This window comes from Rhinolophus sinicus, chromosome 7 (assembly GCF_057876585.1).
Source record: "Rhinolophus sinicus isolate RSI-liver-muscle chromosome 7, RSI-T2T, whole genome shotgun sequence".
Taxonomy (NCBI): Eukaryota; Metazoa; Chordata; class Mammalia; order Chiroptera; family Rhinolophidae; genus Rhinolophus; species Rhinolophus sinicus.
Window position 1 is genome coordinate 12,307,758 of NC_142507.1, and position 15,519 is coordinate 12,323,276.

At 36.8% G+C, this 15,519-nt stretch overlaps 1 protein-coding gene across 1 annotated transcript in view; it reads right to left on the bottom strand.

Annotated features, from left to right (window-relative positions):
* Positions 1–15,519, bottom strand: part of PREX2 (phosphatidylinositol-3,4,5-trisphosphate dependent Rac exchange factor 2) — a 234,360-nt gene that overhangs the window by 146,780 nt on the left and 72,061 nt on the right. The window contains exons 5-7 of the mRNA XM_019726246.3: positions 13,889–13,990; positions 10,551–10,712; positions 2,991–3,124 (exon numbers count right to left, since the gene is read on the bottom strand). Coding sequence (XP_019581805.3) covers positions 2,991–3,124; positions 10,551–10,712; positions 13,889–13,990 — 398 coding nt within the window. The remainder of the gene's footprint in view (positions 1–2,990; positions 3,125–10,550; positions 10,713–13,888; positions 13,991–15,519) is intronic.

Consider the following 15,519-nt stretch of genomic DNA (forward strand, 5'->3'; position numbering starts at 1 on the left):
AGCAGTTAAGATGAATAAAGTATTGCTACACACATGGATACGTACTTTAGAAAGCATATTGTATATAAAATATAAGTTGCAGATGACTAAATACACTGATACTATCTTATAAGGCTCATAAACAAGCCATATCATGTTATATGTATCAAATCCTACATAACATACTATTTTTTTTAAATACTAGTTTCACCTAAGATTAGTAGCGTTAGAAATGTGAAGAGCTGGGCATGCCTAAATAGCACTCTTGTCTTTAATGAATGTAATTCTGAAATGAAAACAAATTCATCAGGTCCCTGCCTCTTGTAATCATAACACCATGGAAGTTTGGAAAAGGTTCATTTTACTCATCGTTTCTGAAGGATCATTAGAGCTTAGATTGCACATGGTAAAGGAAATGAAGTATTCTAAAATGAAGGAAACAGACAGGGGATTCACACTACTGCGATTCAAGAGGGGCATGGACATGCAGATTTATTAAGTGATTTCCATTGCCAATCATTATGGATTTTGCCCATGTTATACATACATTCAGAATATTTGCTAAACTGCAAGATTTGAATTTTACAAAACTTTTATTGGTATTTAACTTATTTAAATACTAAGTCCATGAGATCATAAATAATATCATTTGTACACTCTTCATTTTGCAAAGTTTTGGACTTAATGGTATGTGTATATGTGTGTGTGTGTGTGTGTGTATGTGTGTGTACACACACACATACACACACACACACACACACACATATACACATATATATGAATTTATTATTAGGTCAACAGTAATTTAAAAAAATCTCATTCTCAAATGGATGCTTTTAATAACTGCGCCCAAATGTATTAATTAACTCAATGGGCTCAATGGGGGAAATCCTTTCACAACGTATTATGTATGTCAAATCATCATGTCGTACACTTTAAATATCTTACAATTTTGTGTGTCAATTATACTTCAACAAAGCTGAAAAAAAATAATTGCACCTAAACAACTTGAATATATAATCATTTTTAATGAGTTACATACAAGTAAAATTAACAGCCTCTTCTACAGCTTCCTAAAGCCTATTTCTATTAATCCTAATCTTGCTATCAAGCACAAAGAAATTAGAAGAGCATACTAGAAACAATAAACAGGCTCATTTTCACATGCGGTAAAGAGCAACTTTTTTAAAAAGCTCATTAAGACAGAGATGACAACAGTTTAATTAACTTTTGGCTCTAATCCTAACCTGTTCCCTTTCATGAAGGTAAATGGTACCATTTCACTGAAATGAATATATCCTAAACACAGTTAAGAAGAAGCACATAAAGGCTCAGGAAATTTCCCAATTAAGTTCAACTTTACTATTTTGCTTAATCAACCTGCAAATATTTTTCCCGAGAGTTCAAGAAAACATACTATCAAATAAGTACCTCCTGGGGGAAAAAAAAATTATATCCAAGCTTTAAAACAAACAATATTACATCAATAACATTAATACATATCATTATTTAAACTAATGAGGGCTAGGTTATACCAAGGACTTGTTTGGGTTTCAGTCATTCAATCACTTATTTACTTTGTCAACAAAGATTTCTTGAGTGTCTATTACATGGCAGGGCTGCTCCAAGTCTCTGAGAAAATAGCGGTGAAAAAGCAGCAAGACCTTTGTCCTCATGGACTTTATAGTCTAATCTTGTAAAGATGGCAGGAAGCCAACAAATAAGTAATGGAGATAATATCAGCAAGCACTTTCCAGATAATAAAAAAGAATGGCTGGGAGGCTACCTGGGATGGGGTGATCAAGGAAGATATTTCTGAGGAAGTGATATTTAAGTGAAATCTAAAAGACAAGAAGAATCCAGCCACATAAAACTCAGAGGGAAGAGCATACGAGGAAAAATAGCCAGTGCAACACGGAAGAAACAGAATTCTTATTCCCTCTCCTAAAACTGTTCCTTTCCCAGTTTTCCCCATTCACAGATGTCCTTGATCTCAACACCTAGGAGTTAACCTTAGTTCCTCTCTCTCCCTCAACTTCCCACATCCAATCCAACAGAAAATCTTATTGCTTCTACATGCAAAACACACAAAAATCTCTTCACACCTCTTCTTCATCTACTCTAGTCCAGTTCACCAGTATCTTCTCCCTGGGTGACAGATGATGTCTCCTAACTGGTCTTCATTTACTGCTCCACAATTCATGCTCTCCACTTCGCACAAAAGTAAAGTGTTTTAAGAAGGAGAAAGGGGCTCCACTTTGCTTAAACACTGCTGAGAAAACAAGTACAACTTTCAACCGCAGAAAAGTGACCACTTAATTAGAAAACATAAAGGTCAGTGGTGACTTTGACAGGAGCTGAGTGGAGCAGATGGAGATGGTTACAACAGAGATTTCAATTTTTATAGCTGGTAGTGTTGACAAAGTAAAGGGATAATCATAACACAGGTGGCTCAGGGGTAATGAAGGAGAATATTGTTCTAGGTGAAGAGACTGGATTTTCGGGGCCAAATATTGTATAGATCATCTATATGAATTTTGAACACACAAAAAGGGTGACAGAAATTAAGGTGGGAAAAAGTGATACAAGAGCTAAAGCAATCACTGAATTCATGTGGGGGAATAGACAGGGAGAGCTAATGGGCAGGAAGCACTAATGGCATGAATTTCACATGTGCTGGGATGTTTGAAGGAAGAGGAGAGTGGCGGGGAAGCAACATTAGGAAACAGGGAGACACAAGTACCTGTCCTACAGGCTCGGAGTCAAATGGGTTAGAAACAACAACAAAAAACTCTTTCCTCCAGAAAGCTCCTGGGGAGGTAGTGTCATCAAATGACAGTCGCCTTTCAGTTAGGTTTTATAAGAAGATGAAGAGAACAGTCATAGAATACGTAAGCTGAGTATATGGAAGTTGACTGATGAGATCGTGAGTTCCCAGGACCCCAGTGGAAAAGGTGGAAGCTGTGAGATTGGTAAACAATTTCTGAAGTGTTCCCTGTTTATCATCTTACCTGTGTTTTCTTTTGCAATACACCAAAAGATTGTCAAAAAGAAAAAACACCCGTTCTTGAATGTTTCCAGAAGAAATTTTCAGTAAGACGCCACACATCAGCATTTCAGTGCAGGTATCAGTGATGTTGGACCCCTAAGTGAGGAAAAATGGAGATGAGGTCTGATTACTTAACAGAAACTCTCATGTGTGATTCTTCTTCTCCTTCAAAGCAAATGTGTTGTTATTGGAAGAGGCAATATATGGACAGTATAGTTCAAATATTTACACACTGAACCTAGGGTTCCTTCCTTTCCAGTCTCATCATGGTCAGTTTCAGATGATACAACTAAAGGGAGACACACCTACCTGTCCTACAGGGTCTGAGCTAAGTGGATTAGGAACAACAACCAAAGAATCTTTCCTCCAGAAAGCTCCTGGGGAGGTGGTGTCATTGAATGATAGTCACATTTCACTTAGGTGAGCACAGATCTGTGCCTGAGGAAGTCCTGACTGCTTCCCAGTGCCCAGGGCAGAAGAGGTGTTTATCACATGTCACACGGTCACGCGTACACCTATCATATATTTCACCCCTATGGTGTCTTTCATCATAACTGAGTATTCACTTAAATCTGCATGAATAACATTATTTGACCTGGTTAGTATGTTATCTCCATTTTGAATATTGTTGCTAATTTTTAAAATCTAGATATTTATTCTTTCCCAAATATATATTTAGTCATTGAATGACCAAGTATAACAACATTTTGATCTAAACAAATATGAAAGTCAGGTTTTTAATATTTCTACAACATGCCAGGTAATGTGTTAAACATTTTCCCCAAGATAGCTTCTCTATTCCTAAAGTTTCAGGGGGAAAATATGTTAATTGAATTAAATCAGCTTTGTAAAGTTTTTCATGGGTCACCATGTAGATGTCAGAGGAAGTAGATTGTTGCACTGTGAAAAAACTATGACAGGAAACAGAATACCACCCGTGAAAATAAGCTACTTTAAAAGTGTAGTGATACTCCATAGTCATAAACCAACATTTGAGAAGTAATGTGTGAAACAATTATTTTTTAAAAATAAGAGGGCTTTGCATAAATCATTAATTTTGAACTGCCCTAAAGCCATTACATGTAATGTAATGTGCATACATACATATTTAATGCAGATACTTTTAAATAATGGTTTTACCCATATGATTCGGAGTCCTGCTGTCTTTTAGCAATTCTCTAAAATAGAACCAAAGTAATGGACTTTTATCATTAAGATGATTTATTTTTAATGCATATTTCCCTTTAGAAAGCTACATTTATTATGTAAAATCAGAAACTGTTTCTTTGCAATGAATTATATGTATATAGAATTAAATACAGTAAAACCCCAACAAGGAAGTTACATGGATAATTTTAATCCTGACTCATGGATAATCCTAAGCCTGACTGCTTTTATTAGACCAGGAAAAGAAGGCTGACTGATAGTTCAAGGTAAGAAGTAATCATAAATAAATAACTTTGACCAGTGTTGGGAGACATCCAGGCCTCTCTCATTCCAGAAGCTTCTCTCTTTCTACCCCAAGCTGTGCAAACCTATCTTATTATTCCTTCACCACCACTGCCCCAGCATTGCAAAGGGTGAAATACACTACGGGAAGCCCACCCGCATATGCCCATTGCACAAAAGAAACGGTACCTGCACTACAGAAAGACCTTTACAAAGACCACATTTGAAACAACTGCAGGATGTTCAACTCTACTAATGAGGAAGTGAAAAATGTCACATGGTACATCTGTGAACCACAAACCGGAACAGGGTGCTAAAGAGGATGAGAGAACATCAAAGGAGCAGAATAATGAAACAGATATTGTAATCTAAATGGAACCAGGTCAGAATCACTGCCAATAACCAAAGCGCCAAGAGTATCTAAAAATAGTGAGAGGGCACGAACAATGAATACATAACTGCGATGTAATTATATCTACATTTAATTACCATTCAACCCAGTATGTACCACTCACTGTCTTAGATGCTGGGGACCTAGAGCTTCAGACATGATCCCTGCTCCCAAAAAGCATGTGTGGGAGAATCAGATATGTGAACACAGAATTAAACGCAGTGCGCTCATTGCAATGATAGAACATTAATAAAATGAGAGTTGGCATGAGGTGACGGTGATGAAGATCAGAGATAGCTGTGTGTTTATAATTATGGATATAGTTCATCCCGTGCTGTGGCTTCAGGTTTCAATCATTCTCCAGTTATTTTCTCTGTCAAATATATGAAGTACAGCATTTAAATATCACTTTGCAATATGGTTCAGAGGTCAGTCTCAACGAATGGAATAAACAACAATGATTTCAGTCATAAAGACTGGGACCTACAGCCCCCCCCTTTTGGCAACATTCCTCATCAACAGCACCTCTTTTTGTTGGGTGTACCTCGTGTTACAAGGTACAGCAAGAGAACAGTACAATTCACCACCTAATTTGTAAAGAGTGGAATAATATTTGAATGTCTATAATTCGAAATACAGAATTGGCTGCCAATTATATGGTCAGCATAAATGAAAAACTATGACACTGCAAAGCACCATGACAGAATTCAATGTGGAATCATAATGCATTTCATGAAAGGACACTTGTTAAGTGCCAAAGTATGCTTTCAGAAAACGACACTAGCCAGAAAAGGCAACGAGAACCATGTGTATTTATTTTATGGCTTCTTTTCTAATTTCCAGTGTTTCTTCAAACAGTAAAATCATGATTTATGAAAAATTGTAATAATAGAACAAATCTCCTCTTCTCAATAAACCCCATAAAATTAATATTGCTAAACCATATCTGGACTGTCTGAAGGGTCCCTTTATTTTATGTTAACAAGTTCTTCAATATAAGTTACATAAGCGTTCATTACTGAGTCTTTGCAGCTATCAGGTGGCAAAAATCATTGTAATAGGAAACTATTCATTGGTTATCTGACCCCATTATCAGCTCTCCCTGCCTAACACCAAGGTCTATCTCATTCATCTTGCCAACTAAATGTTGAATGTCAACTTTAAAAAAAAAAGCACAAAATGACTGCAGAGAGGAAACCACAATCTTGGGGAAGATGAAAGATGAACAGGCCTTGAAACTTCTTCACTCATATACAACACATTGACAAAGATTTAACAGAGCTAGACCCATTCACAGGAGAAGAAAAGAATATTGACAAGAATGACAGGTAGATGGATGTTTCATAAGAGAATAGTTTCAATATCAAGGAAGTCTCTTGAGAAAATTAATGAATAATTGAAATATTCCTTCAAAAAAATCTTCTTAAAATACTATGAAAGTCAAGCATGAAATGAGGAATATCACATTGAATGAAGAATATTACATAATTTTGTCATAAAATGTAAACCCTCTCCAAAAAGACTCAGCATTTGATTCACTCCTTTGAGATTCAAATTAACTGAAATTATAACCTAAATTCTGTTACATATTAGATAAAATGAACTAATAATAAAAATTTTCATTTAACTAAGATAATGTCCCAATCAAACTTTCCCCAGCTCCCACTTAGTATGAAATTTTGGCCCCCCTTTTATGTGGATTCACTTTCAATGGTCTTTTTCCTGAACCACTTATCAAGGACTATCTATAAATCAATTCCGCCTGAAGGTACTAGACAAATTGTATCTACCAAAGCACCTTGTACAGAAGACAAAAAGAAACAGATCGTTTATGAAATAACATGAGAACATGACTTGAAGTCAATACACTGTCAGACACAAACTTCATCAAATACAAGCAGCAGATTCCAGAACTAACCAGAGGTGATTTTAAAATGGTCTTTGTAGCATTGTATTTCTCTGTGTCAACAAGGTAATCAAGAGGTGTCAAATTTCTATTGCTCCTTTTTACTTCCTAAAACACAATAATTATCTTGGACCTTATTTTTTCCCAATACCTTCATATGTTAATAATTCCTCTTCTTATCTTTCATTGAGATTTTTACCCCGATTGGAGAGCTCAATTCCAAACAGGCCTATCAAGGATGTAAAGCTGAAATACTTAATGACATGATGTTTATTGATACTCCCTTGTCAATATCATTCAGTATGATTCCAAAGACAACAGTAATCATTACAATACTATCAATCAACCAAAAAGCAGACTAAAAATGGTCCTGTTCTATGAGATTAATCAATGACTCTGATTAAACAGATAATTTCTAAGCACCTTGATCATTGCTTTACAATTACCTTCAGTAGAATATCCTGTGGAAGGTTTGCAAGGTTGGATAAGATATGAGGTCAGACAATTAGTTCGCGAACTCATCCCAGAAAAAGTGCTACATACTTCATTACTGAATATCACTACAGTCTCCTTAGAAGTACTCCCCTTGGGAAGCTATGCACTGACGCCAGTGCCTAGTCCACCGTTCAAAGCAATTTTGGAACTCTTTTTCTGGAATGGCCATCAGAGCTGTCATTATATTACCCCTTTGATGTCTTGAATGTCATCAAAAGGTCTTCCTTTCAATATTTCCTTTATCTTTGGTTAAAGAAAGAAGTCATTGGGGGCCAGATCAGGTGAGTAGGGAGGGTGTTCCAATACAGTTATTTGTTTATTGGCTAAAAACTCCCTCACAGACAGTGCCGTGTGAGCTGGTGCATTGTCGTGATACAAGAGCCATGAATTCCTGGCGAAAAGTTCAGGTCGTTTAACTTTTTCACGCAGCCTTTTCAGCACTTCCAAATAGTAAACTTGGTAAACTGTTTGTCCCTTTGGTACAAACTCATAATGAATAATCCCTCTGATATCAAAAACAGGTTAGCAACATCATTGCAACAAGTTCGCAAACTTATTTATCAGATCTGGTATATGACTGAGATATAGTAAATTATATTAGTATTAGGTTGGTGCAAAAGTAATTGTGGTTTTTGTAATTATTTTTAACCTTTTAAACCGCAGTTACTTTTGCACCAACTTAATAAAAGGCAGAACTTTAAATATGATCAATTAAAACAAACTACAAATCTTCTGTGGTAGTCACTACATAAATGTCGACCAAACAAAAAAGCAAACCAAAAAAAAACTAATTTGGGTAATAGGCAGGGTGCCTGAGAGATTTCACTGCAAAAAGTCTTCATTTGATGAATGGGAAAATAAGACCCTAGATAATTCAGTAACATATTTGAAATAATAATCCACCTAAAGTGGAAATAATGCAAATTCATGATGTATCAGACTCAGATCCCATTCCAGAGAATTTTAGTTACTGAAGCAAGAGTGGCATCTCCAAGGTGGTTCAAAAAGGTCTGCAGGAGCTCATGGCAGGACCTAGATGGGAAGCCGTTTCCCAACGTTAGCTCAACATTCCAAACCTCAAAAACTCTTTAGGGAACGATCTATGTCCTCTAATCGTCATGCCATCCGACACCTGTCCTTCGCCTTGTCCTTACCCCACGAAAGGCACTCTAAACATACACAAAACTGTCTGTAAACTGAGCAATAAGCCCTGTGAGCAATTCAAAGAAAGCTCTTTCACCATTCCCACAGCCTCCTGGGGCCCGAATTCCTCCTGGATGACTATGACCCTCTGTCTCATGCACCTTTGTTGTCCCATCAGATAGCTTCTCCTAAACTTCCCAGAAGGGACCAGGCTGGGTACTCTAACAGCTTCCCCCTCCGCTCTACGGTGGAAGACTGACATGGGCCAGCAGGGTCTTATCACGAGTTGTCAGCCAATTGGCGGCAGTCCCTCAAAGTACCCAACTCCCAAATCACTGCATCTTACGCCATCATTTTCAAATCTCCTCAAGTAAAATTTGTGTTGCCAACGTCTAAGTTTTGCTTTGTCTTGTGCACCTAAAACTAATAAAATTAAAAAAAAAAAAAAAAAATTTTGTGTTGCCACTCTTTTTGGAACCTGGCATTGATATCACCTCCCCTGTGCCTGCTGGACCTGGAGTCACATCTGATTTCCTCCAGCCAGTTTCCTCTGTCCCAATACTCCATTTTTCTCCTGTACTCCAAGAGTTGTATACCCAGCAAGGCTGGTAAGGTGCAGGCACCCACCGCTATGGGTTACGAATGACACAGTATGGACCACATACATTCTTCCTTGGCATGTACAGTACAAGAAACATCCACACATTTTAAATAATCATTTGCTTCTGTAGTAGACCCAATTTTTAAGATATACGCAAGGAGGACACAAAATTATGGCAGATCCCATTCCCCTAAAGTGCCGAAAGGTGAGTCTTTTGTTTTGGGAAAAAGCCTGGCAGATGTCACTGACAAATCCTGCAATTTAAAGCAAGTTTGGTTTTTCTTCCAATATTTGAGTGACAACAGAACAGCAAAAGCAAACTTGAGTCCGTTTTTCTCATCCCAGCAGGACAACCGCTCCCCGGAGATAGAATTACCATCATGAATCAACTGTAAAACACACAACCATTTTAACTGATTGAAATGAGTAGCCTTTATGCTGAATGGGAGGTCACGATATATTCTTCCAGACACTTGAAATGGAAGAATATAAATGAGGAGGAAGATAAGTCAGATTCCAGTTAGCATTTTTTAAAAATTCATGGGGAAGAATGGATAAATAGGAGAATTCCCTGAAGTCAATGTTTGAGGTTTCTTTGAAAATCTAAGTGGCTGCAATTTTACATCTAAATGAAAACCAACATATTGACGATAAGAAACAAATCAGTCAATTATAAAGCCCTGAAGATAAAAGTGATCTACTTGGATTTGTGTCATACAATATTTGGTTAGAAAGTCTTTAAAACTTCTTTACACTTTTTAAAAAAACTATCTTAATTGCTTACTTTATAACAATAAAATCTATTGCAGTCAAAAGCTCATGCTCATCTAAATTAAGGCAACTAAAGACAGATTTTAGTTTATTTTTTACATACTACTAAAGTAATAGAGGGCTCCAACTCCACGAAATCTCTGGAATTCAGTTACCACAGATGAAAACATACTGCAGGTTATGAATATCACTCTTCATTGGCTTTTTTGTCATTTTTATAAATCTTTCTTTAATGAATCATGAACCCATAAAATTTTTCATCTTGAATGGACCTTAAAAACTACATGAGAGCCAGTTCATTCGATTTAGAAATAAATTCAAAAATTTAGAGAGATTAGGTGGGCTTAAAATGAAATGCATCATCAAACAGTTAATTTGGACTCTGAAAATAATATCACAGCACACTTATGGAGTCTTAATCCTCTTCTTTACTCTCTCCAGGATTCAGGCTATGTACTTACTGACTAAAGTGAAGACAGAAAAAAAAAGGATAACCATGCTGGAGATCATAAATACTGAAATAGCAAAGCTATAACACACACAGTATCGACTGGCTCTATCACAAAGCTTGAGGTTAAGTCAATTCACTGTCACTTTAAAGATATTTAAAAATAATCATGACAGCACTTTTCAGAAATGGCGATAGCCCCCCGGCATTATCCAGGAAGAGGCCACTTCCAGTTCCATCCACTATCAATAATTCTACACAGAGCCTGAGACATAGCAGAACTAGTTTAAGCTTAGTTGTTGAGAACAGTGAATGTACCTCCCAGCCTTCAATGTGACACTGCCATTCCTCTAAAACTTCCAACTTCTCCATCTGTCTCTTGGCCTCGTTGATGTTGGAACAGACGGCTTTCATGGCTTGGAGGGCTTCCATCACTGCTGCGTAGTCACTGTGTTTCCTTGGAGTCCGTTTCAGCAACTCCTGTGTATACACAAAAAAACAAATCGCCCTTTGATCTTCAGCTTTGTGGTACAGCAGGTTCAGACTGACCAGGAAATGAAAACTGCAAAGATCGTGAGAGCCACTTTCAGAAGTGACATCACAAACTCCACTAAGATTCAGATCAAAAACAAAAGGTTGAATCAATGAATAAACATTACCCTAAGACATATTTGGCAATCGCTTTAATTTGTTTCTCCCTCAAAATAATTTTGTTTGGAAAAACTAAATCAGATTTCTCTTTCCAAATTGTCACATATCTCACTTGCAGCATGTAATTTTTTATAAGTTTACCTTTGCTCCCACATAAGTACATCTTTACATGTTAATTTCATTCTTCTAGTCTTTAACATCTTTAAATGAATATGTCCAATAATTTAAAAAATAATTTAAAATATCTTATTGCCTAATAATTTTTAAGAAACTATAAAAACATATCATGAATCAAGCAAAACTTTTACATAATATCTTATACTCTAGCAAAATAAATAATTTATAAATTCCACAACACTCCATCATTAAAGGGACAATTTATGCCCTTTTCACCAATAACTCAGGTTGATTCTCTACAATAAATGAACTGCAATATGTCCCTCAATAGCTTTCTTTTTGTTGGGGGGGGGTGTATTTATTTATTTTTTTGTCTTTTTAGTTATATTCTTGTTTTCTTATTTTCCATTCAGGATATCAGAACTAGAGTAATCTTTTAAATATATTAAAAGGTCTTGTTAGTTGTTTAGAGGCACAAAATTAAACATCTTCACCCACTGTCTAGACAGTTGTGACCACATTCCTTTTTAATTAGTCATTTGTTTCCTTACTACAGTTGCCATTATCATGCAACTAACACAATTACAGAAGTCCTGAGGCCAAGTCTTTAAAAGAATTCCTTAATTCTTAACATACAGGGGGAAAATACGCAGTTGTGATACTCTCTGAGGTCTGTTATTGTTGAAAATGCTGCCATAACTTTGAGCCTGCATTTGATGTGTTCACACTCTGTCCTGCAGAGTTAGCACCAAAATAATACACATTACATTCCTCCCAAGACAAGGTTTAAAACGCTGTGCTGGATCACAAATCCATAAAAGAGATGTGCAGGCTTCTCCAGAAATTCTAAAGTGAAGAGATATTTGTGAATTATATAAAGCGGTCAAGTCCATCTGCAGGCTATAATTTGGGGCTCAATGGGTGTCTGTGGGTGGAGTCAAGACACGAATTTAGATAATGTGAAACAGTGAGAGAAACGAGTAGTAATAGTTTTCTCTCGGTTACTTGCTACGAACCCTGTACTGATTGGCCAACACAATTTCAAGTTCCACAAATACGACCAACTTATCTTTTCTTTAACACCCAGCTAACCCCCTACTGTTTTTCTCTGAGAATATAAAACCATCCAAAATCAAAGAGAACACCAGCACCATTTTTCGGCTAGTGGTACAACAAAGAAAAATATTAACACCAACATATTTATTACACAAATAACTAGTTTTTTCATGTATCTTTGCGAACATAATCTTCCAAGAAAGGGAAAAGACGTCATCTCTCCACTGCTTGAAAGTGCTCTGAACTGACCTCTCTCTTCCTAACCAGGGACTTGTCCATTGATGTCATCTTTTGAGGGGTCAGCTGAAACACCTGAGGTCATCCTTATACAGAAATGAGTGATTTAGAACAACCAGTTGGCATGGTGCACTTCCCTTAAAATCACCATCCCTCCTGACTGTGAAAACAAACAAATCCCTGGGACTCCAAAAGCTGCCGTGATGAGTCCACATGCATATCTGAGTCACCAAATCGTGTCTAAAGGGACTCGCAGAAAGACAACAATCACATTTGCACCAACCCTCCCTGCCCTCTGAAGACCGTGCCAAAGCTTTGCATGACTGGAGATCCTTGTGTTATCGTCTCTCTCTGGCTTAACCACGCAACTTTAACTTGTTTTTCAATAAGGAGAGATTCTTTTCAAAGAAATTTTACACAGAACCCCAATTTATGCCACTGACAAAAGTTGTAGTAAAAAGTGTTGTTTTAGTTCAAATCCATGGCATTTATTTCCCAAAAAGTAAATCAATAGAAATACCAGTTAATATATCCATGGCATTTCTGAGTATTTTTTTTTCAATTTAGATACCAAGTAGTAATTAATATAGATACCAAGTAGTAATAATTTAGATACAAAGTAGTAATAAAATAAATCAAAATTGAATATATATGAAAAATAACGGCTAACATTTATGGAGTACATAATATGCTAAGTGATTTATATAAAATCGCTCAATTAATTATGTAATAATTTATATATGCATATATATGTACACACACAGATGTACATATACATACATATACAAATTCTTGTATGTATATGCTATCATTTCACCATCATCATCATCATCATCCTTTCTGATTCACAAATAAAATCCCAAGGCATTAAGAGATTAGATTATATGCTCAGTCACGAAATACTTAGGCTTTGAACTCAGAGCGCATGGACTCAACCACGACCCCAAACTGTTTTTACTGATGTAATAGTTTCAAAACACCTCACTTCTGGAATTGCTATTCTAATCTCTTCATAGACTCATGTAGTACAAGCGTAATTAATACTTTACAATATGTTTTTCATGATAAAAATTTTGGTCATCGTAATGAAGCAATGGACCTTTGACCACTAATGAAGCATTACCTATCTTCCAGAGGCAGTGTTTTCTTAGCACTGTCATTCCACATTCTATCATTTATTATCCCAGGTGACCCTCACCATTCCCTGTAATAATGATTTAAAAACAACAAGAAGTCACCAACGTTAGGGGAAATCAATACCAACAGAGAATTTTTAAGAGAAGCCTGTAGAGAAAGTGCCATATAAACTGATCATAATGTACTTAATGGAATCTGCCTCGAAAGTAATGCATTTAATCTAAACGAAACTCAAACATGTATGTTTCCTACAAAGTGCCCTAAAAGTCTCTTTTCCCAAAAGATTTGTTTCCTATTTCCTATATAAATTAGTGCCAAAATAACTATTTCCCCCAATAACTACAATCTGCCCTTTCTTTAGAATGTCAGACTATTTAAAAGAAGTTTTTTTTAAAAAATCATGAGTCAAATATGCAGGCACAAGGAAAATGCTACCATGAAGTAAACACATAAAATACCTTCAAAAGGAGAGGGTACTTGCATATTCTTTGTATCGGTGTTACTAAATATCCTTCCAGGGGAACGTCTGTGTTCTTCCGTCCTCCAAGAAGCATGCAGTTCTGGGGTGGAAAGAAACATAATTAATTACACTTTTAAACCTGAAGTAAAGCTTTCATCTACCATACAATTTTCTGCTGAAAAGTTGTGAAAGCAATTCTCTATATGGCTTCTTTCTCTGAGAAGATCACATCCAGTCACAAATAACATTTACAGGTGAGAAAGCAATACTATTGCCTTTCATATTAATCCAGAAACCAAAATGTGTATGACTCTGTATCTGGAAAATTAATTCACATAATTCTCCTCAGTATGAAGACTGAGGAAAAAGATAGTCATAGAGATAGAGATGGAGGAATGAATGGATGGATGGATGGATGGATGGATGGATGGATGGATGGATGGATGGATGGATGGACATATGGACGGGCATATGAATGAACAGTAGATAGATAGATAGATAGATAGATAGATAGATAGATAGATAGATAGAGAAACCAATCCTGCTTGTAAAGGAAGGTTGTGTTGTTTTGTAGAAGAACAGGCCTAAAGACAACATGGGTTCAATCCATGCTCTACCACTGACTAGTGACACAACTTGGACTGATTTAGGAATTCTAGTTTTCCTCTCTGTAAAACTGGCATATTTAACTACGTGATCTCTAAGTCACTTTTAGCTATAACCTCACCAATGATACTGACCAGCCAGTCTCAGAGAAGGAGGTCAGATATCTCCACAGAAGCAACACAAATGGAGAAGTCTCCAAATCAGCAGTTTGAGTGAGAGGAAATAGAAGTTTCCATTTTCCAGAAAGTGACGGTCAAGAGGAAATCAACTCTGATAAACAAAGCCTTAATACTCTTGTCATCTAGTCTTTGTCTTGTGGTTTAAGCAACAATTAAAAAAAAGGGGAGGGGGGGCAGCCGGATGACTCAGTTAGAGTGTGGGTTCTGAACAACAGGGTTGCCAGTTCAATTACCACATGGACCAGTGAACTGCACCCTCCACAACCAGACTGAAGACAATGAGCTGCCAGCCTTCTATTCCCGCATGGGACGGTGGGCTGCGCCCCCTGCAACTAAAGATTGAAAAAGGCGACTGGACTTGGAGCTGAGCTGCTCCCTCCGCAATTAGATTGAAGGACAACGACTTGGAGCTGATGGGCCCTGGAGAAACACACTGTTCCCCAAGTTTCCCCGATTAAAGAAAAAACAAACAGATTTGAAATTGGTGCCAAAACCTGTTTCTGCAGTGCCTATCAGAGTGACTGGCATAGAGCAAGCAGTTAATAAATATTTAATGAAAGGACAACAGGGTCCCTTCAACATCATACTGATAATTTCGCGACTTTTCTACCACTATTTTTAAAACAGTGTCCTATATTCATTGAGAGGAGAGACCAAGTGCTGAGCAGGGAAGGATGCAAAAGAAAGAGTGATAGTAGCAGAACAAATCCACTAAGCAACTCAACTTCAGCTCCACTTTGTGTATACAAGTTGTCAAAAGCAGCACCGTGCCTCTAACATCACCCAGACACCTCAGAAGACAGAGCAGCAGATTTGTATTGTGATTCAGCACGCTTCTGGGAGA